This window comes from Heloderma suspectum, chromosome 7 (genome assembly GCF_057233095.1).
Source record: "Heloderma suspectum isolate Gila_16-S chromosome 7, 16-S_ref, whole genome shotgun sequence".
Classification (NCBI taxonomy): domain Eukaryota; kingdom Metazoa; phylum Chordata; class Lepidosauria; order Squamata; family Helodermatidae; genus Heloderma; species Heloderma suspectum.
Window position 1 is genome coordinate 62263417 of NC_139464.1, and position 26203 is coordinate 62289619.

The window sequence follows — 26203 nt, forward strand, 5'->3', positions numbered from 1 at the left end:
GTGCTCTTTGGTTTTAATTTTTGTGAACTGCCCAGAGAGCTTCAGCTATTGGGTGGTATAGAAATAAAATGAATGAATGAATAAATGAATGAATGAATGTCAGCATAATTTCATACTTTTAAAAGTGTATATACTTTTCAGAACAAGTCTACATTCTTACAGATAATAGAAATGCTCATAAAATTCAAGGTTTGTTGGCAAGGGAAATTATGTTAGGGGATAACATTTTAAATCACAATGCTTTTGTGGTTGGTGTTAATATCTCGTTTCTTCACTATGGGCTTGAAAAACAAAACCATGTGGTCCAGTGACTCCACTATATGAGAATTCATGCAACAATGGCCCAAGGCATTTTGTTGCCTGAGGCAGAAAATCAAAATTGTGCTCTCTATAGTAAATATATAGATATATAAATAAATGAAATAGCTGTCCTTTAAGAGCATTTGCAGTCTGCTACCCAGGACCAGCCCTACCATTACACAAAGTGAGGTGACTGCCTTTGGTGGCAGATGCTGGAAGGTGAGGAGTAGTGGTGAGGGGTTGGAGGACAGGACTGTATGTGCCATGAGGCTTGCTCTGTGCGCTCTCACTTAGCCTGCTCACTTCAGGTGCAGGGAAGGGTGTTGTCCTGTCTCCAGTGTTAAACTAAAATTCAACTGCCAGTCCAGTCAACTTCTCTACATGGAATGGGGGGGGGGGGGCGTCTTGTCCATCACCTCAGGCAGCAAAATGTCTTGGGTTGATTCTGCTGCTACCTGATTCTCTCTCTCTCTCATCCTCTTTCTTTCCAACCCAGCCCTTCAAATGTTTATCTCCTTCTTACATTTGGCACATAAACTCATCCTCACTTCCTTCTTCCACCTTGATCTCGGCTTTCCTTGGAGAGATTTTCCTCACATTGACTTTGCCTGCTTAATCTCGTGGATGGACTGCTCTTACAACATTACAGCTTATTTGGCAAGTGCTTCCAACGTAGTCCTACTGACATGTTCGAAAACTCTTGTCCCTGGTTCTGCCAGATTTCACTGCACTCTACACAGCTCCGTTGTTGACACAATCTTATCTTTCACATATCCTACATAGTCACCATACTCATGACTGCTATATATGATGGTAGTACAGATAGCCTCTAAAAAAAAGCCACAAAATAAAAAAGGGGGAATAAGAATTTAAAACTGTTATTAAATTATACCCAAACCAGTCATTTCTTACCACTTTACAAGCTGGTACAGTAGCATTTTCACAGTCACATTCTAGAGAGAGAGACACAGACAGACAGAAGATGAATATGGCCACATCAGTGGGAAAGAAGGTATTAAAAGAAGCTAATTCAAGTAATTAGGAGAAAAGCAAATGGCAGATACCACAGTTCCAGTCTGGGCAGCACTGTCCAGGTACTCTTTTCTTCACCAGTTTCATATCAGCAGAACAATTCAGAAGAGGCAAGTGACAGAGATTCTCATCACAGACTGCAGAGTGAGAAATGATGTGATGAAAAGATCATTTCCACAATTCCACAGAAAAATTAGTCAAATACACGACTTTTCAGTATTACAATTATTATTTCCAGTTATCTTGAATTAATGGATCAGGAGCTAAAGAGCTACTTTAGGAACATATAAGAGATTGGATATGCCCACTGTGGGCTTTTTGACCTCCGATGTCATACTGCAACCACTTTTGAAAGACACCTTCCCCCAGTTTCAAAGTCATTTTGCTAGACAGCATGATAGACTGTTGTTTAAGCAACATAAGCCCAAAGCTCCACTGAGCATTGAACTGGTTGCATGGTTCTTTAGGTTGGCTATGGTTCAGATGAGTTATCACGTATGTATGGAATATGATGAAGTGACTGAAGTATTGGGTTTGGGTGCTATAAAACTAGGTTCAAATCCTTGTGTAGCTTCACAGTTTCCTGAGTGACCTTATGCAGAAGAGAAGATAAAACATTACTCTGAAATCTTTGGTGGAACAAAGGAATAGAAATTCAACTGATAATATCTTTATAAATATCTATTTACAGATATGAGCACATGACATACGACTGGCATCTGATCATTCCTATAATACTTTAGCCCTGGTCAGGCATTCAAAAGTCTAAGCATGGAAGGACTGGCCCCCTCTCCACCCCAATCTACTTGTGTGGAGTGGGAAGGTCTAAAGGGGACTGTAACTGCATTCAGTTGAATGTGGTTACAGTTCTCCCTGTTAGCCTCTGTGTGAACAGAGCACTGGACTAGATAGACCCTTGGTCTGATCCAGCATGGTGCTTATGTGATCGAGAGCCTTAATGTGGCACTCCCACAACTTTCCTGTTCAAGAAAAGTACACAGGTCCCACCTTGATCCCACTACACGGCAACTGCAATAGTCACTGAATGATACAAAAACTAAAAAAAAAAGCAATCATCTTAATCCATTCCAACATATAATAACAAAGCAAAGCTTACCACAGTGGTAATGAGGGCAACAGTAGTATGTGGTGCTAAGGTCTACGGTGAGAATTTCTCCTTCATGACATAATGGAATAGGCTCAATGCAGGATTCACAAACTGCAACAGAAAATAAATCAATTACCATGTTAAAATATATTAAATTAGTGTCATGCCAGTTCTATAATATTTCGGTTTATATGCTACAACAGTCTCAACCAACTGAAATTTTTTACTATTCTTAAAAAGTAGCCTGATTTTCAAAGGTTACTGCATTATAGAATTACTCAGAGGATTAAATCCAAATAATTCCTTGCAGTTCTACAGTTGTGCAGAGTTGTCCCAGGAAGGGCCTAAGGATATGTAAATCAGATGCCAACTACAGATTAGCCTTTTCTCAGAGCCAGTTCATTGCTTTTTAAACTCAAAGACAAAAGCTACCTGAATTTAAATGACAACATATGCCAAATGAGAATGGTATATGCATGTTTATATGGCCAAGTTTTCCAAAAGCAAGTTCAGAAGTGAGCATCCAATCCCTTTTCAAGCATGTCTTATTTGTAATTAAGGAGAAACCCAGCCACTAAAATGCATGTGCATTATTTTCCCTTTTAAAATCAAGGGTGTTCTGTAACAAAGTTTTTAAAAAGTAAAGTCTAAATGTGCTCTTATTTGTAGATATTCTAGAATCTCCTGCTTACTCATAGACTTGTTAACATGGGAAGGGTTCCTTACCACACAAATAGGAGAAACAGCAAGGATCTTCCTGTTTTGCTTCAACAATAAACTGGTCTTCTCTGCATTCTGGACGGGAAGCATTAGGGCATGCTGACGGATTGCATTCTGAATAAAAAACAAAACCGTTTCTTTAGTAAAATGTAACTAATTACTTTATTGTTGTAAAATGGGGTGCATAACCTGTTTGGCCCCAAGAGCCATGCTGGGTGGCACCTGGGAGCCTCACATGTGCATGCATGCACACTCTTTCTCTCATACACACACATATACGTGCACACACATATGGTATCTCTTGCTAATGCTAGCAAGGAAATCCCTTCCTTATCTCTGATGTCTCAGCAAAGATTAGAGATAAGGAAGGGATTCCCTTGGTAGCACTAGCAAGGGAAAGCCCAGGTACTTCTGCCACTATTTTTTTGGCAGTATGCAGGGGGTGGGGGGGTCTGGTGGGTTGCCAGAAACAGCTTGGTAAGCTGCATGTGGCCCATGAGCTGCACTTTTGGCTTCCTATTTTATATGCTCAAAAGTGTTATACATATCTAGCTGAACAATGCCTTAATCTAATTATTTCTATTTATCACTTACCACATCGGTACTGAGGGCAGCAGGAAGAAGGACTGTATCCCACTACCAACTTTTCAGCACTTTTACATGATGGAATAACAGGATCACATACAGTCATGTTACATTCTAAAAATAAAAAGTAAAGACTAAATCAATCAGTATAGTACTATCTAACTTTACCATACACATAAAGTTGACAGGCCAAAGCATTTATTCATAACTTCAAGCAGTTACAGTTAATAGAGGACAAATGTAGGCCCCTTCCAACCCTACTATTCTATGATTCTATGAAATACTGGACCAGCTGTTCTCTTTGCAATCTATTTCCATCAAGAAAGATGTTTCAAATAAAAATGAATTTAAGAATAGTGATAGCTAATATTATATCCAGCTTGATTATTTATTGGATGTGTTCAGTCAAAAAGAGTCCAAGCAGGCCTTTTGGTTGGCCTCTTTATTGTCCTTAATTGGGGGGGGGGTAATGAGGGGGGGAGCTTGTGTGACCAGATGGGTATTTGATCCCAGTCTTCCCTCCTCACCTATTGCTCAGTTGAGCGGTGGATTGGCCATTTCCATCACAGCTCAGAGGGGAGCCTTTTTGCAGCTCATGCCCACAGCAGGGCTCAGAACCGTAACAGGGACATGCTAACATTTTTCTCCAAAACTTTACCAACGAGAAATTATCTTCTCTTTAACACAAGCAATGTGCCAGATCTTTTATTTTCATTGTAACCTGCACACAGATAAATTCCTATCAACTAGTTGTTACCTACCACAGACTTTCTTTGGACAGCAAGCTCGTTCTTGGATTACATTAATAATCACTTCACCCTCCCGCTCACATTTCGGGGGCGGCTCTTGATTGCAGTCAGGCTCTATAGCAATAATGCTCCCATTCTCCAAGCACTTGTACATGCAGCATCCTTTATTGGAGCCATTCCAAACCTCACCAGTAGAACGGGGATGCCCTTCATTATCAGTACAGGCTATGAATGAAAAACATCATAAAATCCATCTGATATCCAAAAAAACCCACCCCTGTTGTATAGCTACATTTTAATATAAACCATACCTGTTTAGAAATATCAAGGAATTAATCTATCCAGCTTCTATTTAAACAGTTTGCATTTTTCCTGGCTCACCTTTGGAGGTTGTTCTTCGAAAAAGTATGAACTCCATGTCCAAAATATAACAACCTGCCTTCCTGACTAGGAACTTGTATACATAGGAGTTTATATTTCTGCAGGGATTACCCATTTGCCTTGTGATACAATGGGAGGAACTGATACGTTTTTATGAACCACTGTGGAAATTAAGAATTGCCTTACTGGATCAGTCTAAGTTCCATCTAATTCAGCATGCTGTTTCCAGCAGTTAAATACCTCTTGACAGAAGCAGAGTATGAAAATGTCCCAAGCATCTTGTATTCAGAGAGATATTCCCTCTAAGACGTACAACTTCAGAGGCTGACTTTTATCTTTCCAAGAACAGTTAAGATCACTAACTGAAAATCTTCTAAGTCTGATCAGCTTGACCTCATGCGCATATGACCAGGACTACTACCTACCCTTGCTTCCTTTATGGAGTTTGACTTATTATAACACAAAAACAAACACCTAACCTGCTTCAATATGGCAGGCAGTGGAGAAAGGATGTGTGAGAATTGGAGGACCCTGTATTAACATCTGCTCCTGTGCAAAGGCAACAAAGCAATTGTATGAATATTCACATTGGGCAGCCTTCTGACTCCTTCAATTAGTCTTCAGATACCATTTTCATACTGTTTCACCTTGGTGCACAGAAATTATGAATCCACCACTTCAAAATCACAATTCTGGACAGCACATTGAAGGATTATTACCAGGAGTCCCGTAATACTACTGCAAGCTCTAAAACAGTACATGCTGCAAGCTTATGGACACTTATTTGGGAATAAGCCCTATTGAACTCAATGGGATTTACTTCTGAGTAAACAAGCAAAGGATTGCACTGACACTCATTAAAACCTGTAGATGGAGAACAGCTTTTCTAGGTGCATCCATTAGAAGATGCAAAAACTAGAGGTAGTTTGGACTGCCTATTAATCTCATACTGTTTGGATAAACAGAAGACGAAGATAGAAACCATGCCTCTGCCCCACCAGAAAGCAAGCATCCTTGGCCCTAATGGGAAGAAATGTGCTTACATAGCTACAGGTTTACTCACCACATTTTTCTTCTGGAATGCAGAGGTCAGAGTCTGTTCTATGAAGAATGGTCCCATTTTTGCAAACACAGTCTTCTCTTAAGTAGGAGCATGGTGATTCTTCATAGAACCATTTATTTAGACATGTTTTGGCAGCACAAGGTTGCACACAAGGCTGGTATTCTTTCCCATCAGGACAACTGAGTGCTACATGTCATACATATAGAGGAAAACAAACATTGCCAGCATTTTCTTATATTCATTGAAAAAGGGGGATATAATAGGAAATGCATCCTATGTGATAAAGCATAACTTAGCTAAATTATCAGCTTAACCATATACTTCACATAATGGATCTTGATATAACTCAGAGGTTTTAGTTGCAAGGCTTGCAAACTGAAAGCCTAGTTAATAGAAGGAGAAAATCTAAGTATGATAAAAAGGACATGAGTGATGGAGACAAGTATTCGAAAACTGTTTTGCATGGCTAGTACACAAGTCACCTAGACCCACTTCTTTAATAAAGCTGTCCCTGAACAATCCTATCATCATCTTACCTGCTACTGAAATGTCATTTGTGATCCCCTCTTCCCATTGCTACCCCCCCCCCCGCACACACACACATACCAGTCTTGCTTACTAATGTAGTCAGCAAGTCCCCTGACCAGGCAGCATATTTCTATTTCTTTTGCATCTTGTACAGCACCTAGCACGCTGGTAACACTAAATAAATGTTTAGCTAGAGAAGCAGTAGTAGTAGCAAGCCATAGATTCCATTATACTCTATAGTTCTCCAAGACTGTTAACGTTGATGTAGCCTCTATGGTAGCCTTACCCAACCTGGCACACTCTAGATGTTTTGGACAAAAACTCCCAGGATTCCTGACCATTGGCCATGCTGATTGGGGCTGATGGGAGTTGAAGTCTAGAAAATATGGAGATCTACCTTCTGCCTAACCCTGCTCTATGATATAAAGGAACGATCATCTTCATCATGACAAACTGCCTTTTACTTATCTTATTTATAACTTACAAAGAACATTTTTATATGAAGTATGTCAGATTCAGAGATAGGATAGATAGATAAATAAATATACAGTTATTTATCTAGTTGTAATGTACCATGGTGAGCATACAACTATGTGAGAGCAGCGGTCTGTAGTGTCTGCCCTCATGGTGAACGTTAGCTTACACACATACCTGTTCTGAAATCTGGGGAAGTAGAGAAGTGGATTTTATTCATCATGCAGGAAGACACTACAGATGACCAGTGCTATACAACTGACCATTGTGAAATATTGCTGGAACTAATTACAACCTTCCTGCAAGGTAGGACCGCTTTGGAACTAATTCCAACTCTCCTACAAAATAGGACTGGCCAAACCTGGCCTTCCAGTCCCCCGAAAATACCCAGTAGCCACACTCCTAGGCCAAGAGGCACTGAAATTAGCACTGAGGTTATGCAGAGAAATCACACCAACTAAAGGTTGGATAAAGGTTTATTAAGGTAAAAATAAAGGGGTAGAGGGAAAGGGAAGAATGGAAGTAGCAAGTTGCACAAGAGGGTACAAAGCCAAATTACTTAAACATACACAGACAGCTTTATAAACACACACCCAACAGAATAATAAAGCTACCTGGCCTATGCTTAACACACCTAAGTATGGGTCTCCCAGGATAGTGACCAGCTATAAGCAGGTCCAGAACCACCAGGATGAAGGGAGACACCATGCCTCTACCTCAGCCCCCTTTTAAAGCCCAGTCCTAGCAACCCAGGGCAGATTTCCCTTAGCCAGTCACCAGCTCAGCCCCTGGGTGGACTGCCCTTGCCTCCGAAGAAGCTGGAACTCCCCACCAACTCCAGCTGTTAGCACTTCCCAATTAATAGAGACTGTGCCTGGCCTTGAGTGAAGGGCCAAGGAGCCTCTAGATAACATACTATTCCAGGTGCTTGTATTAGATGGGACAACATGGCCTAATCTCATGATGGAAAACAAGCTGTCATTCTTGACCGCCATGTTAAGTTAGCACTTAGTAATGAGCCATCTGTATTCACCAACAGAGACTGGAATGCTACTTAGTGAACTTCCTCTAAGCAAGGATTTGAATTTGGGCCTTGCCAGGCCCAAAGCCAGCCTAAAAATTCTGGGGGGAGGGGCACCAAAAATATAGGGGGCAGTTCATCTGGTTTGCAGGCCTGTTAAAGACAAAACTGTAAACTTCTAAAAGTATTTTTTGTAAGAAAAGAAAAAGAGCCCCCCTCTCCCTGCTGCCCTTTCCAATTCTATGTTCTACACCACAGAGCTCTGGCATACAGACAAGAACAACAAGATCGGACTGGAGAAGACGGCACTATACTTACAACAGTAATCTGGTGTTCTCCACTTAATGCAAATATTGTGTTTCCTGCACAATGCTACATATGCAGAAAGAGCATCACATTCATAATTCCAAAAATAAGTATTGTTGATCCACATTTTCTCACAAAAGTCTTGTGGTGAAACCTAGATTAAATATATATGTATTCAGCTGGATCAATGAACACCTCATTATCAACACTGATTTTCTTCTATTATTGCTAAAACAGATTGGAACAAAAAAATTAAAGGTAATAGTGACATTTTCTTCAGCAAAGGAGATCGTTACCTTGTCATGGTGCTGGAGCTTGAGCACCTCAATGACGTCATGAGCTAAACCATGAAGGGACACCCAAGACGGGAAGGTCATGGCAGAGAGGTCAGACTAAATATGATCCCTGGGGAAGGAAGCGGCAACCCACCCCAGTATTTTTGCCATGAAAACTAAATGGATCAGTACAACCAGAGATATGTCGGTATACCATCAGAAGATGGGACTCCCAGGTCGGAAGATGGTCAAAATGCTACTGGGGAGGAACAGAGGATAAGTTCAACTAGCCCCAGATGTGATGACGCAGCTAGCTCAAAGCCAAAAGGACAGCTAGCTGCCAGTGGTGCTGGTGGTGAACGACGAATCCGATGTTCTAAAGATCAGCACACCATAGGAACCTGGAATGTAAGATCTATGAGCCAGGGCAAATTGGATGTGGTTATTGGGGAGATGTCAAGATTAAATATAGACATTTTGGGTGTCAGTGAACTGAAATGGACTGGAATGGGCCACTTCACATCAAATGACCACCAGATCTACTACTGTGGACAAGAGGACCACAGAAGAAATGGAGTAGCCTTCATAATTAATAATAAAGTGGCTAAAGCAGTGCTTGGATACAATCCAAAAAATGACAGAATGATCTCAGTTCGAATTCAGGGTAAGCCATTTAACGTCACAGTGATCCAAATATACGCCCCAACCACAGATGCTGAAGAAGCTGAAGTAGATCAGTTCTATGAGGATCTGCAGCACCTACTGGATAGTACGCCAAACAAAGATGTTATTTTCATTACAGGAGACTGGAATGCTAAGGTGGGTAGTCAAACGACACCTGGAATTACAGGCAAGCATGGTCTGGGAGAACAAAATGAAGCAGGACATAGGCTGATAGAATTTTGCCAAGACAACTCACTGTGCATAACAAACACTCTCTTCCAACAACCTAAGAGATGACTTTATACATGGACTTCACCAGACAGTCGACACCGAAATCAGACTGACTACATCCTTTGTAGCCAAAGGTGGCGGACATCTATGCAGTTGGTAAAAAAAAGACCTGGAGCTGATTGTAGTTCAGATCACGAACTTCTTATTGCACAACTTAGAATCAGACTAAAGAGAATAGGGAAGACCCACAGATCAGTTAGATATGAGCTCACGAATATTCCTAATGAATATGCAGTGGAGGTGAAGAATAGATTTAAGGGACTAGATTTAGTAGATAGGGTCCCGGAAGAACTATGGGCAGAAGTTCACAACATTGTTCAGGAGGCGGCAACAAAAAACGTCCCAAAGAAAAAGAAAACCAAGAAGGCAAGATGGCTGTCTGCTGAGACGCTGGAAGCAGCCCAAGAAAGAAGGAAAGCAAAAGGCAACAGTGATAGGGGGAGATATGCCCAATTAAATGCAGAATTCCAGAGGTTAGCCAGAAGAGATAAGGAATTATTTTTAAACAAGCAATGCACGGAAGCAGAAGAAGATAATAGAATAGGAAGGACAAGAGACCTCTTCCAGAAAATTAGAAACATCAGAGGTAAATTCCAGGCAAAAATGGGTAAGATCAAAAACAAAGATGGCAAGGACCTAAGAGAAGCAGAAGAGATCAAGAAAAGGTGGCAAGAATATATGGAAGATCTGTATAGGAAGGATAATAATATCGGGGATAGATTTGACGGTGTGGTCAGTGAGCTAGAACCAGACATCCTGAAGAGTGAGGTTGAACGGGCCTTAAGAAGCATTGCTAATAACAAGGCAGCAGGAGATGACGGTATCCCAGCTGAACTGTTTAAAATCTTGCAAGATGATGCTGTCAAGGTGATGCATGCCATATGCCAGCCAATTTGGAAAACACAAGAATGGCCAACAGATTGGAAAAGATCAACTTATATCCCCATACCAAAAAAGGGAATCACCAAAGAATTTTCAAACTATCGAACAGTGGCACTTATTTCACATGCCAGTAAGGTAATGCTCAAGATCTTGCAAGCTAGACTCCAGCAATTCATGGAACGAGAATTGCCAGATGTATAAGCTGGGTTTAGAAAAGGCAGAGGAACTAGAGACCAAATTGCCAATATCCTCTGGATAATGGAGAAAGCCAGGGAGTTTCAGAAAAACATCTATTTCTGTTTTATTGACTAAAGCCTTTGACTGTGTGGATCATAACAAATTGTGGCAAGTGCTTGGTGGTATGGGGATACCAAGTCATCTTGTCTGCCTCCTGAGGGATCTGTATAACGACCAAGTAGCAACGGTAAGAACAGACCATGGAACAACGGACTGGTTTAAGATTGGGAAAGGAGTACGGCAGGGTTGTATACTCTCACCCTACCTATTCAACCTGTACGCAGAACACATCATGCGACATGCTGGGCTTGATGAAGCCAAGGCTGGAGTTAAAATCACTGGAAGAAACATGAACAATCTCCGATATGCAGATGATACCACTTTGATGGCTGAAAGCGAGGAGGAGCTGAGGAACCTCATGACGAAGGTGAAAGAAGAAAGTGCAAAAGCTGGGTTGCAGTTCAACCTCAAAAAAACCAAGATTATGGCAACCAGCTTGATTGATAACTGGCAAACAGAGGGAGAAAACGTGGAGGCAGTGACAGACTTTGTCTTTCTAGGCACAAAGATTACTGCAGATGCTGACTGCAGCCAGGAAATCAGAAGACGTTTACTTCTTGGGAGGAGAGCAATGACAAATCTTGATAAAATAGTGAAGAGCAGAGACATCACACTGACAACAAAGGTCTGCATAGTGAAAGCAATGGTATTCCCCATAGTAACCTATGGCTGCGAGAGCTGGGCCATAAGGAAGGCTGAGTGAAGGAAGATAGATGCTTTTGAACTGTGGTGCTGGAGGCAAATTCTGAGAGTGCCTTGGACTGCAAGAAGATCAAACCAGTCCATACTCCAGGAAATAAAGCCAGACTGCTCACTTGAGGGAATATTAAAGGCAAAACTGAAGTACTTTGGCCACATAATGAGAAGACAGGATACCCTGGAGAAGATGCTGATGCTAGGGAAAGTGGAAGGCAAAAGGAAGAGGGGCCAACCAAGGGCAAGATGGATGGATGATATTCTGGAGGTGACGGACACAACCTTGGGGGAACTGGTGGTGGCGACAGCTGACAGGAAGCTCTGGTGTGGGCTGGTCCATGAAGTCACGAAGAGTCGGAAGCGACTGACCGAATAAGCAACAAAGTGACATTTTAATAGCTATGATGCAACCAAACATAGATTCTATTTGTTTCATTTATCTTCCGTGATTTTCACTTTTAGTATAAGGGACCCAAAATTTATTTTATTTTCGTTCCTTTATATTGTATAAAGCATAATGCCCCCCTGCCCCCCATACGAAACTGGGAGTGGAGGTTACTTCATTTATAAGGGCATATTTACTTAATCCTTTTTTTGTCTCAATAGATAGCTCTGTATTTCTGGCTGACTTTTATTCAGTTTAGAACAAAATATAACTGCAAAGGAGCTAATCCCACCCCCATTTGTATCCCCTGCCAGAATAGAACACTCAGGTGATGGAACCAGTAGATGATTAGAGCTATATCACATAGTTAATGTATGTACTTTAATATTTTTTAAAAAATTAATAATAAATTTATCTTTAATACAAAATGCTCAGAATTGCATGCTGAGTTGCTGAGATTTATCTTCTAGATGTAGGATTGCTCACTCTTTTGTACTTACTTTTTTGTGACAGGGGGCAAAAGCCCATCTGTGCAAGAGTTCCATACAATATGTACAGTTATCTTCGGTACAGTTTCTTACAAGTCTCCTTGTTGTGACATCGATGGATTTCTCAATTTCCCAACTCTTAATAAAAGCCTCAATTTCTTCCATATTTGTAATTATTGTCCGATTTTGCATTTTTAGGTCATCAACTGGATCACCATTGCAGACACCTTAACATTACCATATGTTAATGTTATATTAATATATTATGTGTTGATAGTATATAGTATGTGTTAATTAATATATAACATTAAATAAATATGCTAGGTAGAAAAGCAGAAGTTTGAGTTATCCTGTGAAACATCTTTTTTTGACAGACAGCCTTTACATTCTCCTTTCTATTACCTTGCTGTGTAACTGGAAAAGGAATGTAGCGAGTTTAAGGATGCACTTTAGACTTCTTCTCAAACACATATAGCACAAAAAAGAAATGCTGTCCTCTGCTGCAGTTCCCTAAGGACTAGTACATTCTAGACCATTAGGGAGCAATCCCATGGCCTGCGCTCTGAGGTCGGTTCCCAGATAACCGACCTCTCCCAACTTCCACGCTGCCTCTGAGACAGCGCGGAACAGCCCCATCCTCCACGCTTGCAAGACGAGCATGGAGCGGCCGAAAACGGGAGTGGCTGGGGGCAGGGAGGGTGGAAATGCCTGTACGACACATCCAATGTGTCATACAGAAGCCTCCTCCCTGCTCTGTCCTCCCACGGCTACACAGCCGCATTCGGCTGTCTAGCTGAAAATGCAAGGCAGGAGAAGCACAGAGGGAATTATCCCCTCTGTGCTTCCCCTGCCCTTCTTTGGATAGGCGGCCGCCTCCAAGTTCGGAGGCGGCTGCCTATCTGGATAGGATTGCGCCCTGAGTCTCTATTTGGCGACGTTACTAGATTGTGCCAGGTACGATCCTATTACAAAGGCAATTCTCCTTTCAAATGAACTCTAGGGAAATATAGTGCTGTTCCCATAGCCACAAGTGTAAATCAGTATTTAACTATGGAGAGGGGCCATTGCTCAGCATCAGAGCCCACGCTTTCTATGCAGAAGGCCCAGGGTTATCACTGGCATCTCCAGGTACCATGATGGAAAAGATCTCAGCTTGACACTCTGGAGAGCTGCTGCCAGTCAGGGTAGACTATAGTGGGCTAGACAGACCGATGGTCTGACTCTGTATAAGGCAGCTTCCTATGTGCAATGCTGAAAAGTATGGGTTTATGAACCGTTGAGACATTCTTAGGGCACAATCCTATGCATGTTTAGGCAGGAAAAAAAGTCCTACAGCATGGCTGGCTGAGGCATGCTGGGAATTGTAGGACTTTTTTGTTGTCTACACATGCATAGGATTGTGCCCTTATTCACAAAAGCAGGATTGACTTAAACTTAAAGCATAGAAAAACTGGGTATGGTCCACATTCTTTCAATAGGATCATCCTGACATTATGCTTAATTTGATTTTTAATTTATTTTTAGATTAAATGTTTGAAGTACTGTCATGGTTGATAATATAAAATTACAGCCGTCTCCTCAACTTCTTAAACAAGTTTTGAAAAATACCCAAAACAGGATGGTGAAGAATTAATTCTCATAAAAGCTATTTTGGGTGTTCCATGAGTTCCCTTTCACTAATATTGTATTCAGCATTTCTAATTATTACCAACAGCATTAGACCAATGCATCTTCCTTTTAAGATAAAAAAAGCTACAGTATATAACAATGGTTGGCAGGTCTGTTTTTCTAGCACAAACTTCTGACCCACAACCTAAAACTCTCAACTTTCGGAGGGAAGGAGTTGAGCACAGGCAGATACATTTAGGGAACTAATCTCAGCCTGTGGCATGATCTAATCCTGTACAAATCTCCATCATCTGCTAAAGCCAGTGCACACAGCAGCCATTACTTCTGACTTGGCATGTATAAGACTGGCTGGTAGCTGCAATTGGGTCTTTTATTCTGTTCACAAGAGTGCAGCGTCTTTTCTGTTAACACTGCCATTGGAATTTGTTGCTAAACAAGTCACAAGCTTTACTGGCGATCCCTGTATCTAGAATAAAAGATGGGAGGGGAATGTCATAAGATCACAAATAAGATTTTGTTGTTTTTGGCAGGACATTGTAGAGAAAATCAAACTATAAATTAAAAAATACAACTCTGGTAGAACAAAATAAAGAAAATGAATATTAGAAACCATACATATTCTCACCACAAAGTCCTTCAGTCTTGCTAGATGTATTAGAGTGGAAGCCGTACTGGATATCTATAATGCCTGTAACATGAGCCCACTTAATGTTGATGCCAGCTGGTGTATTGATTACATACATAGCACCAGTGTCTTGAATACATAAGCCATGTCTTGCGAAAGGCAAAGGCTGAATCGCTGAATCCACAACTACCTAAAATAATCCCAAAACAATTGCTGGAATGAAAAGGACAGTGCCAAAACCATGCAAGTGGCAGTTTTGCTCTTTAGGAACACTTTTCAACATAATGAACTACCAGCACAGGACTGCTCTCACAAATCCCAAAAAGCAAGGCAGCACATACCGTTCTCTTTCCTGTGTTGAAATTTAAAAAATGCAATTACTTGTAGAAAGCTCTCCTTTGCTAGTAGCAAGGGGGCCCTTATATTCAAGATTAAATAGCAAAATGGATGTATGTATTGATTTATTCCCCCCAGACCTCATAACAACATATGGCCTGAACTCAAGAGTCAGGCTGTCCCCTGTCCTCCATAAATACTTATTTTTTTTATTTATTTATTTATTTATTTATTTCATTTCTATACCGCCCAATAGCCGAAGCTCTCTGGGCGGTTCACAAAAATTAAAACCAAACAACACACAATAAAACAATTTAAAATATATAGAACATTAAAACCACAATATAACAATACAACCACAATAAAACCTAGCAGCAGTGCAGGAGTTTAAAATACAGATTTAAAACAGCAAAGATAAAAATTTAGAAAGCTAAAATGCTAAAATGCCTGGGAAAATAAAAAGGTCTTCACCTGGCTCCGAAAGGAATACAGTGTAGGCGCCAGGCGAACCTCACTAGGGAGCTCATTCCAGAGCCGGGGTGCCACAACAGAAAAAGCCCTCCTCCTAGTAGCCACCCGCCTCACTTCCTTTGGCAGGGGCTCACGGAGAAGGGCCGCTGATGATGATCTTAAGGTCCAGGCAGGCACATATGGGAGGAGGCGATCCTTCAGGTAACCTGGCCCCAAGCCATTAAGGGCTTTGAATGTTAACACCAGCACTTTGAATCGGGCCCGGAAATGGACTGGCAGCCAGTGCAGCTGGAAAAGTACTGGCGTAATATGAGCTCGCAGGCCAGTCCCTGTTAACAATCTTGCTGCCCTATTTTGGACCAGCTGAAGTTTCCGGACCGTTTTCAAAGGCAGCCCCACGTATAACGCATTGCAGTAATCCAGACGAGAAGTTATCAGAGCATGGATAACTGTAGCTAGGCTATCTCTGTCCAGATAAGGGCGTAGTTGGTATACCAGCCTAAGCTGATAAAAAGTGCTCCGTGCCACTGAGTTCACCTGTGCCTCAAGTGACAGTTCTGGATCCAAGAGCACCCCCAAATTACGAACCTGATCCTTTAGGGGGAGTGCAACCCCCTCCAGAACAGGTTGAATATCACCTAGCTGGGCAGACGAACCATCCACTAACAGTACCTCCGTCTTGTCTGGATTGAGTTTCAGTTTATTAGCCCTCATCCAGTCCATTACCGTGCCCAGGCATAAATACTTGTTATGAGTACAAAGCAGCAAGAGAAATGAAGCAATGGCTTGGATACCACAGAGCCCTTCCACAAATGGAAATGGGGACTAGCGTTTTTTGCAGGTTTCTCCTTGCCCCTGTAGCTCCCAGAGTTGTTCCCATGCTGTTCTGGAGGGTCCCCCCCCCCATGTATATAGCACAGATCTCTGGAGCAGGTTTATGGCAGAGGTGGCAGATGGGGAGACAAGGCTTCCACTCGTGTGAATAGAACTCCACTCACAGAATGCTGGGTTAAACCCAAGCTTTGTTTCCATAGATCAAAAGGGAATGTTAAATATGTCCACAGTTGCCATTAAGAAATGTTGGAAACACTCCTCCCTCTGCAGATGAATCGAGTGGAGGTGGGGTAGGAGGAGAGATAGGCCTGCAGGATATGTTTGCAACCATTTGTGAGGCTTTGGGACTAATTTCCTGAAGTCTCATGAGACTTAGGGAGCTTATGTGACCAGACAGCATTCCTATTATACCTATATGTTTTTCTCTGCACAACTAATAATAACAGTAAAGTGGAGGGATTATCAAGATAATCAGGATGGGAGCATAGCCCAAGGAGAAGAGGTTCAACTCCCCACTCCAACGAGGGATGTCAGAGAAATCCAAAACGGATTAAGATGACTTCCCATTTCTATGAATTTGACCTGTGGATTGTCATCTTCTGAGTCGCATGGATTCCATGGACTTGCAGGCCTTAAAAAAAAAACAACAACTTTCCAGAATTGTACACAAATTTAGCTGTACGAAAGTACAATATTTAGTGCAAAATACACTAATATATACACCTTAAAAAACACACAAAATTTTATACATCTTTAGTCTCTCTTCAGTCTTCTCTGTGTAGCACTAAGACAAATATGCAGAATATTGTGTACTAGTGAATAGAATAGAATAGAATAGAATAGAATAGAATAGAATAGAATAGAATCATAGGGTTGGAAGGGGCCTATAAGACCATCGAGTTCAACCCCCTGCTCAATGCAGGAAGCCTGGTTCCCAGGTGGTCTCCCATCCAAGGGCTAACCAGGGCTGACCCTGCTTAGCTTCTGAGATCAGACCAGAGCAGAGATCAGACCAGCCCTTCTTGATGCGTAAAGTTATGTAAATTGCAGTGGATGTTTTTGCATACTTTTCCAAAAGGGAAAAAATTCCAAATCTGCCACTGAGCAGATGATGGAACAAAAGACACCTGACAACCCACAAAACACACACAGACTGGATTAAACAAAATCTATACATCCCTACCCACAACCCAAATTTGTGACCTCTTATTGCTACTTTTAGGGGAAGAAAATTACGTGAAGAGAGCCAATCACACATCTCCTAATTAAAGCCACATAATTTGGCCTTCTGAAATTGGGTAAATCAACATCTTTGCAACTACTTACATGTTGCATTATTCTTGAAAGGGGTGTTATTTCTGTTTTTTAAAAAAATATGTCCAGAAAAATATAGCTAGTATTAGAATTAACACACACACAACTAAGAATAAGAGGCTCATAAATTAAAACCACAGCGATCCATGCTATATAGAGGGAAGATGTTTTCAATATGGATCTATCACAGTTGTTTGCCCCCACCCCAATCTGGTCCCTATGAATGAATTGATACACTACGAAAGAAATCCAGCTTTTTATTAATTAAAGCAAGTTTGTCACATTCCAGAATACCTGTTGGACTGTCTGTTCAATTACATTTTTAGCAGAAGTATCCTACAGTTTAACAATTCTTAACTCACCTTCCTTGCTAAACGATTAATAAGTACTTTATATGAAGATGTTGTTACATTAAGTTTCTTAAAACAGAGACCTGAAGCACTTCCGGGTGGAGCCTTGAAAGAAAAAGACAAAAGGTTTTCGAAGTGAAATGAACAACCAACGTAGGAACAATCAGCAGATGCTCAAAGATGTATTAAAGTCGTACTTAGAAAAATACTCACTAGTTTTCTTATTGAATTGGCACTCTGAAAAATAGTTTTAAAAGTGGGTTAGTACTGCTGTTTCATAAACTGGCATAATTCCAGCACTACTATAAGCATTACTAGTTATAATTCAACATGGACTATCTTGTTAAAAATTCTTTTAAGTCGCCTGAATATAAACAGATATTGTTATAAAACAGATGGCACAATTGATTGCACTAGAAAATCTTTAGGCTGCAATCCTATACATACTTACATGGGAATAAGCCCAAATGAATTCAGTGGAGCTTACTTCTGAGTAAATATGCATAGGATTGCACTATTGATGTTTACTACTTATAAAGTCTGCACTTTCAGTATTGCAATTCTACTAATTCTTCTACTCATGTTGAATCAGTGACACTGTGTAGCTCCAAGGATTACACATTATCAGATTTTATATATATATATATATATACATACATATATATACATATACATGCATACATACATACACACACACACACACACACACACATATACACATATCTGAGATATAAGTACTGTTTATTATTTGTTGCCATAGAAAACATGTGTTTACAAATACAGAAATCTAAGTGTTTCCTTCTAAAAGCCCTATAAAGGGTTGTTGTTGTTCTTGTTTAAATCTAAAACATTAATATTGCATAGTACTACACAAGGCTCCTACCTGATTAGTGGGACATTTTTCAATATGAGCCACAATAATTTCTGTAGGTAGCTTGACTAAAATATATGAGGCTACTTTATAGAGTGCTACGTTATTTCCATCAAATGTAATAATGCTCAGTTCAGACAGCACAGAGCATTGACCTAGGAAAGAGCTGACAGTTAATGAGATCACCACTAAACATGACATTTCAGGGATTTCAAACATTTTTAATAACAGGAGGCTTATTATGCTAGAGGGATTATTTCACATACTGAACTATGCAGAAAGTTCATTGAACTGAGAAATAATAAAGACCACTGCTCAACAGCAACACATACAGTTTCATTAAGGGTACAATCGTATGGATGTTTACTCAGAAGTAAGTCCCACTGATTTCAGTGCGGCTCACTCCCAAGTCAGTTTGCATAGGATTGCAGCCTGAAATAGTTCTTAGAACTATTTGACATGTTACGAAGTTCGTAGGTACATGCCTGTGTAGCAACAAAGTGTATCTTCTAACATGAAACTACTGTGTTCCTTTTTATTTACCCTGACTGCACGCTGCAGAGTGATGTGACTGGTCCTAGGTCTTCACAGGATGGCATGTAACATCCCCAGAAGTAACAAGATCTACAATGGGTACACATGGCTGATTTTGTAACCTGCAGCCCTTAGGATCAAGTTTCAAACGGAAATGTAATTCACCATTAAGGGCTTGAGAAGTAACATTGGTTCTCCATGTATGTTTCATCTAATGCAGTATAGTTTACTTTATTCTCAATATATGTGTGTGTTTCTCTAAAAAATAAAATGTGGGTTACTGGTTCATATACTGCTGGTGGCAGCCCCTCGTGTGATGGAGGATCAGGCACACTGCTTCCCTTCCACCACACACTTCAAAGACTGTCAGTGTCCGATCACACAGAGGCTCCTTTTGTGCTACTCCTTTTGTGCCCTTGAAAAAGTGTGTGTTTGGGGGCTAGGGGGTTATGTGTCCTACTTTATAGAGGACAGTCCTCTGTTTTAAAGCACCCTCTCTTTGAAGGCCTGACCAGTCCAAGTCCGGTTTAAGGATACTATAAAAGTACCATAAAAAGGGGAATCAGGGGCTTTGGATTCGCCCAACCACAGTTAGCCCTTGGACAGCAAACTGAGCAGGCACACAAGTCACCTGGTCACAGTCTTCCCCAGTAGGGAAAGATATATAGTTATTGTTTATTTGCTCAGTCTCTTCCAACTCTTCATGACTTCATGGACCAGCCCACGCCAGCACTTCCTGTCGGCTGTCGCCACCCCCAGCTCCCCCAAGGTCGAGTCCGTCACCTCCAGAATATCATCCATCCATCTTGCCCTTGGTTGGCCCCTCTTCCTTTTGCCTTCCACTTTCCCTAGCATCAGCATCTTCTCCAGGGTATCCTATCTTCTCATTATGTGGCCAAAGTACTTCAGTTTTGCCTTTAATATATAGTATTTCTATTTCAATTATAGGAATTAGTTCTAAATTTGCATCTACACATATCCATTAACACATTCAAATTGTATGCAAATCTGTGTCCTCTTTTGTCCTTTTTTGTGGGGGTGATGCATTTCCTTTTTTTTAGTGATGTATAAATGAACACCCTAGTGGGGGAAGAGAAATTGCATAAGTAGGGCCTCCATGCAATTGGGCAACAAGGAAAATCCAGCTCACAAATTCTTTAAAATTTGTGGTGGGGAGAAAGTGTGCCTGCCCACTCCTCCACCATTCAAGAGTGCTGGCAGGGATAACCCAGGAATGAGGGCTTAATGTGGACTGGCCACCTTATAACTGACTGCATGCAGACTGTTGCAGATTATAATGAGGTTTTCTACACAAGACTGTTAATCTGCTGTATCCACTTTCAGTTTCATCACAGAACTGAGATCCAAGCTCTACACAAAGAGCTTTTCCTTTCCTGCTTTGCTGCTACATAACCTCTAGGTGGCACTATGGTATAGCAGAATAACACAATTACACAAGTGAGGAAATGTGTTTTGTTTCATTTTCACAAATAATACTGCATTTTCCCTATTCTAAAAAAAACCATGAAACTGCTCTTAAAAAAACAGAAGGGAAACTGGAGGGTTATGACATCATCTAAAGAACCCATAAACAACTGTGAGTAAGGAATGACGAGTGCACAATAAATGCCTCATGTAGAATAGCTCAATGTGGAACTTCCAGGCCACATCACATTGCTGCAAAGCTATAGAAGAGAGGGTTTTCAGCAGGGTAAGGAACCTGTGACCCTCTAGATGTTGTTTGGACTCCAGCTCCCATTAGCACCAGCCAGCATGGCCAATGGTCATGGATTATGGAAGCTGTAGTCCAAAAACATCTGGAGGGCCACAGGTTCCCCACCCCTACTTTACAGCACTGGTAACAGTTCCAGGTTTCACACAGTGAACAGCCACGATAGTCATTTTCAGGGCTTAGCTTTCATGCAAAAGTAAGGTAAACATGTGCCTGAGACATACTGCTTCAGATTGCAAACAGGGGAATCACATTAATGAATTTTTCTCTATGCAAAACCCCCTGCACTTTGAAAACTAGATGTCAGAGAATGGTCTCTATTCTACCGTTCTCCCCATCATCATGCCTTCTATATGGAGGGAATGTTGTTTTTGTATGGAGAAACATTCCACCTTCAGTTTGAAGTGGTAGTGCCCAGACAGATTTGCCACCACAGTGCAAACTAGGCCTAACAGTACAATCTTATACATGCCAAGTCAGAAGTAATCCCCACTGGTTTCAATGGGACTAACTCCCAGGTAAGTGTGTATAGGATTGCAGCGTAACTGGAGAGGTGTCCACACACAGAGATTTAAAAGCTCCCTTTGCACAGACTGAGGGCCAAAACAGACATTATTTTTCATTTTTACTCTACAGCAGTCAGGGCCCCCCAATCCAGATCAGGTCCAGAGCAGGGGGAAAGGGATAAAGCCCTCTTAACTCCGACATTAGGATCCCAGTCTGGATTGGGGGCCTTGCACTTATTCTAGAGTAAAAAAGAAAAAATATGCAGCAGCTAGCTATATCTCTAAAGTAAAGTCTGTTTTGACCCTGACTTAGGCTAGATCTATACTACTGCTTTACAGCGGTATAGAAGTGTACTGATAACTGTTGGGGCACATTACACATTCTATATACCGCTATCATAGTGTTATTCTCTGCTCTTTATTCTGTATTATCCAAGTACCGCAACTAATGCCATTGTGTGTCCTCTGAGATATAAAGAGGGATATAGCATTACCATGATGGGATCATAATGATATGACACAAGGTGTCGATCTGGCCTTATAAGCTTATCTTCCTATCTCAACACAGAGCTTGCCTTCATAGCCTCATGGTAGAACGTCCTGTTTGGTTTGCTCCTACTACTGCAGACTTTGGCTTGTATTACTATTTTGTTTCCAATTAACCCCCCAGGTTAATCTCTCTCTTAGCTCATTGTTCAACCTAGAGTCCCATCATTCTAAATTCTAATCAACTGCCCTGTAACTTTTGCGAGGCAAACCATGCATTTTAGGCTTTTGTGTTTAAAAATATAATGAAATCTACTCAAAGACTTACAAGGACATTCCCATTCTGGACAGCAGCTGTCACTGTTAATCTGAACTGGCATCCCACGAAAACCACAGTCAGGTTTCTCCACGTTCTTATGGCAGTTCCTCGAGAGATTGTAAAGCATCCATCCCATATTAATGCACACATACTGACTGCATCTGTCTACTGGATCAAGATATCTTGGCTGCTCCATGATAACAGAAACAAAATTTGGAGTCATTAAAATCTGAATTGATTTTGTTTCATGAACAAAGATCCACCATTACTGCATAAGACAGGCAGTTTTATATATAAAAAACAATGCCACTGCCTGTGAGTATCGTGGTCTGAATGGATGTATTTGTCAACAGTTGTCTCATGATATATATATCTCAGAAATATGATTGAGTATAAGGCGGGTGATTTTAGTAAAAATAATTAGAATTTGGGTCTCTGAGGATTACTAGATATATAGGAAACATAGGGCTGTATCCAGTGAGTTGTACCCAATGTTAGTCTAACTTAAGTCCCATTCATTACAGTGGGTCTACTCAGAGTGTAGACCTGCAGGTTATTTTCATGAAGTGCTGGCCACTGAAGCAACGTAAGTGAAAAATGAATATAAAAATAAATGTTTAATGAAAGGAAGAAGAAAATAGATAAAATAGAATAAGGGCACAATCCTATGGCTCCTAGACAGCGGCTAGACAGCCATAGGATTGGTTGGTTCTGGAGAACTGCCCTCCAGCCCCTCCTGTGCTGCCTTGTAGGCAGCGCGGATCGGCCCCGCGCTTGGAAGAGCAGCATACAGCGGGGAAAATGGAGCATTCCCAGGGGCAGGCCAGGGTGGGGAGGTCAGACGTGCTGGTACGGTACTTCCTATGTGTCATACGGCCGCCCCTTCCCACAATCTGAGGTCCCACGGTTAGCCAAAATCGGCCATCTAGCCATGAAAGTAGGGTGGCGGGAGCATGGAGGACATCTGCTTCTCACCACTCCTCCTGCCCTGCACTGGATAGGCGGTCGCCCCTGGGCTCGGAGGTGACCGTCGATCCACATAGAATTGTTCCCTCCATGTTTGAAAAAATTAGAATATGAAATAAAATAAGCAGGCAAAAATGCTCTCACTGTGCATTCTGCAGCAGTCGCAGACATGAGTGTATGTATCATTGTGCCAAATGAAGCATATTCTGAACTCTCTGTTGTCATCATTTTCATTTCAGCATGTGATGTTTGGGTTCCCAAAGGCTCTGCAGGGGAGCGAGATACATCTGTTATTGTGACATTCTGCAAGCTGGTGATTCTCACTTGCTCCGGTTCAGTCACACTGTAGTAAGGTCTAATTGATTTTGGTGGCGGAACTCTAGACCAATCGGATAATGTTATATCTGTCACATCAGAGACGGAGGCTGGTTTCACTGAAGCTGTGCTGCTTTTGTTGACAGACAGAGTCGTCTGAACAGAAAGTAGTGAAGGCTCCTCAGTGCTTCCATACTTCATGATGTCTTCTTGCACTTCTGAGGTTTGATTACTTTCTAAGGCATATGAAGTTTTCCTAAACGAGGTTGCACTTTGAAGTTCTGAAGCCTGTGTCATTCCCAGCTCTATCCAACCTGAGGTAGTCACTTCATCCATTTCTATGGGTATTGTTCTGAAGGCTTCTGTGGAAGATTTGGGTGTAAACAAAGTGAAGTCTGGGCCATACATAAGTGTTTGGGAGGTAGTAGGAACTGGGATTGAAGTAGTAGCTGTGTAAAGCTCAAAACGGATAGGAGAGAGTTCAGTCACTTGTGCAGTTTTACTAGGAGCTATTGTGCCATCAGAGGCAACTCGTGAACTTACTGAGGGGCTACGGAAGTACTTTTCAGTGACATCTACTGGGATTGTTGTAATATTCCAAGGCATGCCCATAGTAAGTGTTGACTCTGCAGACTGAGTGCTGAATATACTTGCTAATGAAGATAATGTTCTATTGTCCACTGAAGAAGTTGAAGCGGAACTTCTGGTTCCCAAAGACAGCATGGGCATCTTCAAAGCAGGTAAAGATGTAGTGTGTATTGTAGAAATATCTGTACTTGCAGTTAACAAAGGAATAGCTGAAGGAGAAGCTGCAGGATATGAACCTGGACGTGCTGATGTAGCAAGTTCACCAAGTGATACAATTGGCATCTGTATGTGAATGCTAGTTGGTACCACAGCAGAAGTGATGCCAATTGTGGGAATCACTGCTGAACTGTCAGAATGAGATGCTGAAACAGAGATCTGAGGAGTAGAAGATCTTGTTGTTAACACTGTAAGTAACCTGGATGGACTTGTAAAAGCAGATAAGGCATCTGGAGACTCTACAGAAGTAGTAAAAGCATCTTCACTTTTAATTATAGATGCAGTTTTTAATTCTGTATGAGGGCAAAATGTATGAACACTTGTTTTAGATGTTGCTTGTGCTGTGTCATATGAAACCTTCATAGGTAACACTGAAGTACTACTAGGCAACGCCCTGGTACCAGCAAACTCTGATGAACTTCTAAAAACAGTCGACTCTGGAGATGAGTCCGTGTGCGATGTGTATTTACTTTCTGTCAAAACGGTACTTGTTAAAAATGATTGGGAAGTTTGACGAACACCTGGGAGAGAAACTGTGGAAGGTCCTATATGAAAGCTCTTTGAGACAATTGTAACTTCCCCAGTTGCTTTGGGTCTTTGAGATATAACTGGAGCAGGCACTAATGTAGACATTGTGTGCATCACTTTGGGACTCAATGAAGACCATTTGGTTGTAGGACTTTGTGTAGCAACTGAAGATGATGCTCTACTAACTGTATCTGAGAGAGTAGAAAAATGTTTTGAGGTTAAGGGAGCAATATGTTGAGATGGTGTCAGAAATGCTTTTGGTGAGACTACAGATGTAGGCAGCAATGTTTTTGTTACTGTTTTTGAGTCAGGTCGAAATGTCACTGAGTCTGAAGCTGAGGTGCTATAAAGAGGACTTGTAGCAAATGCAGTAAATCTAGAAGTAAATAACGGGATGGGAGACACAGTTGTTGTAAGCACAGACAGATAGGACCTAGTTCCTGAAGTCATAGTAAATATTTGTGTTAATGGTGAACCTGTAAATAACATGGGACTTGGAAGAGATGTTCTTCCAGTTAATAAAGATTGTGTCACTGCAGCTACTGGCACCTGAGAATGGCTAGTCATTAAGATGCTTGTAGGTATTTCAGTAGAAGCCAAACTTTGTCCCACAGGTAAGGTAGCTAATGTGGCAGAAGAGGCTGCAGATCCTAATTTTATAGATGAAGTGGTTCTTGAAGGAAAGGCAGTAATTGATGGTAAAGCTGTAGTTGCAGGGGGCAATGATAAAAAGGAAGTAGGCCTTGTGTTGTAGGACGTTACAGTAACTACTGAAGTAGCTGGAAAAGCTGCTGGGGATATAGATCCAAGTAGTACAGGTGGGATTGCATTACTGTAGCTGTCTTCAGGAGAATGCTCTGGAACTGATGATAAATCAGGTGAATGCATGCTTGAATAAGAAGATGCCGCTGAATGAAGATCTTTAAGTATTCTCCCCGTAGTAAAATTAATATATGTTGGCTCCGCCCCTTCACTAACAAATATAGAAGGCACTTGAGAAAATGTTTCCATCGTGCTTAGTTCTGTAGGCCTTGTTCTTAGTGGCTTTGTCCCGGATGAAGATTCTGTAGGCTTCACGGGTATGCCTGTTAAAAGAGAATACTTCAATGGTACTGAAATGGAGGGTGAAAGAGGATTAGATTCAGGCCCCCTGCTCTTAAAAAAGTGGGAGATACAATGAGCCTGTTCTCATGTAATGGCTTATTTGGGTTAAACAACCCATAGTTAGCCATGGCCACGCTGGAGTGAGTAAGCTTCACCACTTCCGCTTTCTTTCCAGACCCCAAAACAACCCAGCTATGCCCCTGTTCATAGGTTGGTTTGTGAGTGCCAGGTTTGT

The 26203-nt window shown here is 41.3% G+C and overlaps 1 protein-coding gene across 1 annotated transcript in view; it reads right to left on the bottom strand.

Moving 5' to 3' along the window:
* The window catches only part of OTOGL (otogelin like), a 130594-nt gene that overhangs the window by 25363 nt on the left and 79028 nt on the right, over nt 1-26203 (bottom strand). Inside the window, exons 35-49 of the mRNA XM_084810400.1 lie at nt 23362-25949; nt 22261-22438; nt 18687-18829; nt 18017-18040; nt 17816-17908; nt 14499-14688; nt 12257-12471; nt 8280-8421; nt 5939-6124; nt 4507-4719; nt 3755-3859; nt 3167-3274; nt 2450-2551; nt 1365-1469; nt 1213-1253 (exon numbers count right to left, since the gene is read on the bottom strand). Coding sequence (XP_084666526.1) covers nt 1213-1253; nt 1365-1469; nt 2450-2551; nt 3167-3274; nt 3755-3859; nt 4507-4719; nt 5939-6124; nt 8280-8421; nt 12257-12471; nt 14499-14688; nt 17816-17908; nt 18017-18040; nt 18687-18829; nt 22261-22438; nt 23362-25949 — 4433 coding nt within the window. The remainder of the gene's footprint in view (nt 1-1212; nt 1254-1364; nt 1470-2449; nt 2552-3166; nt 3275-3754; nt 3860-4506; nt 4720-5938; nt 6125-8279; nt 8422-12256; nt 12472-14498; nt 14689-17815; nt 17909-18016; nt 18041-18686; nt 18830-22260; nt 22439-23361; nt 25950-26203) is intronic.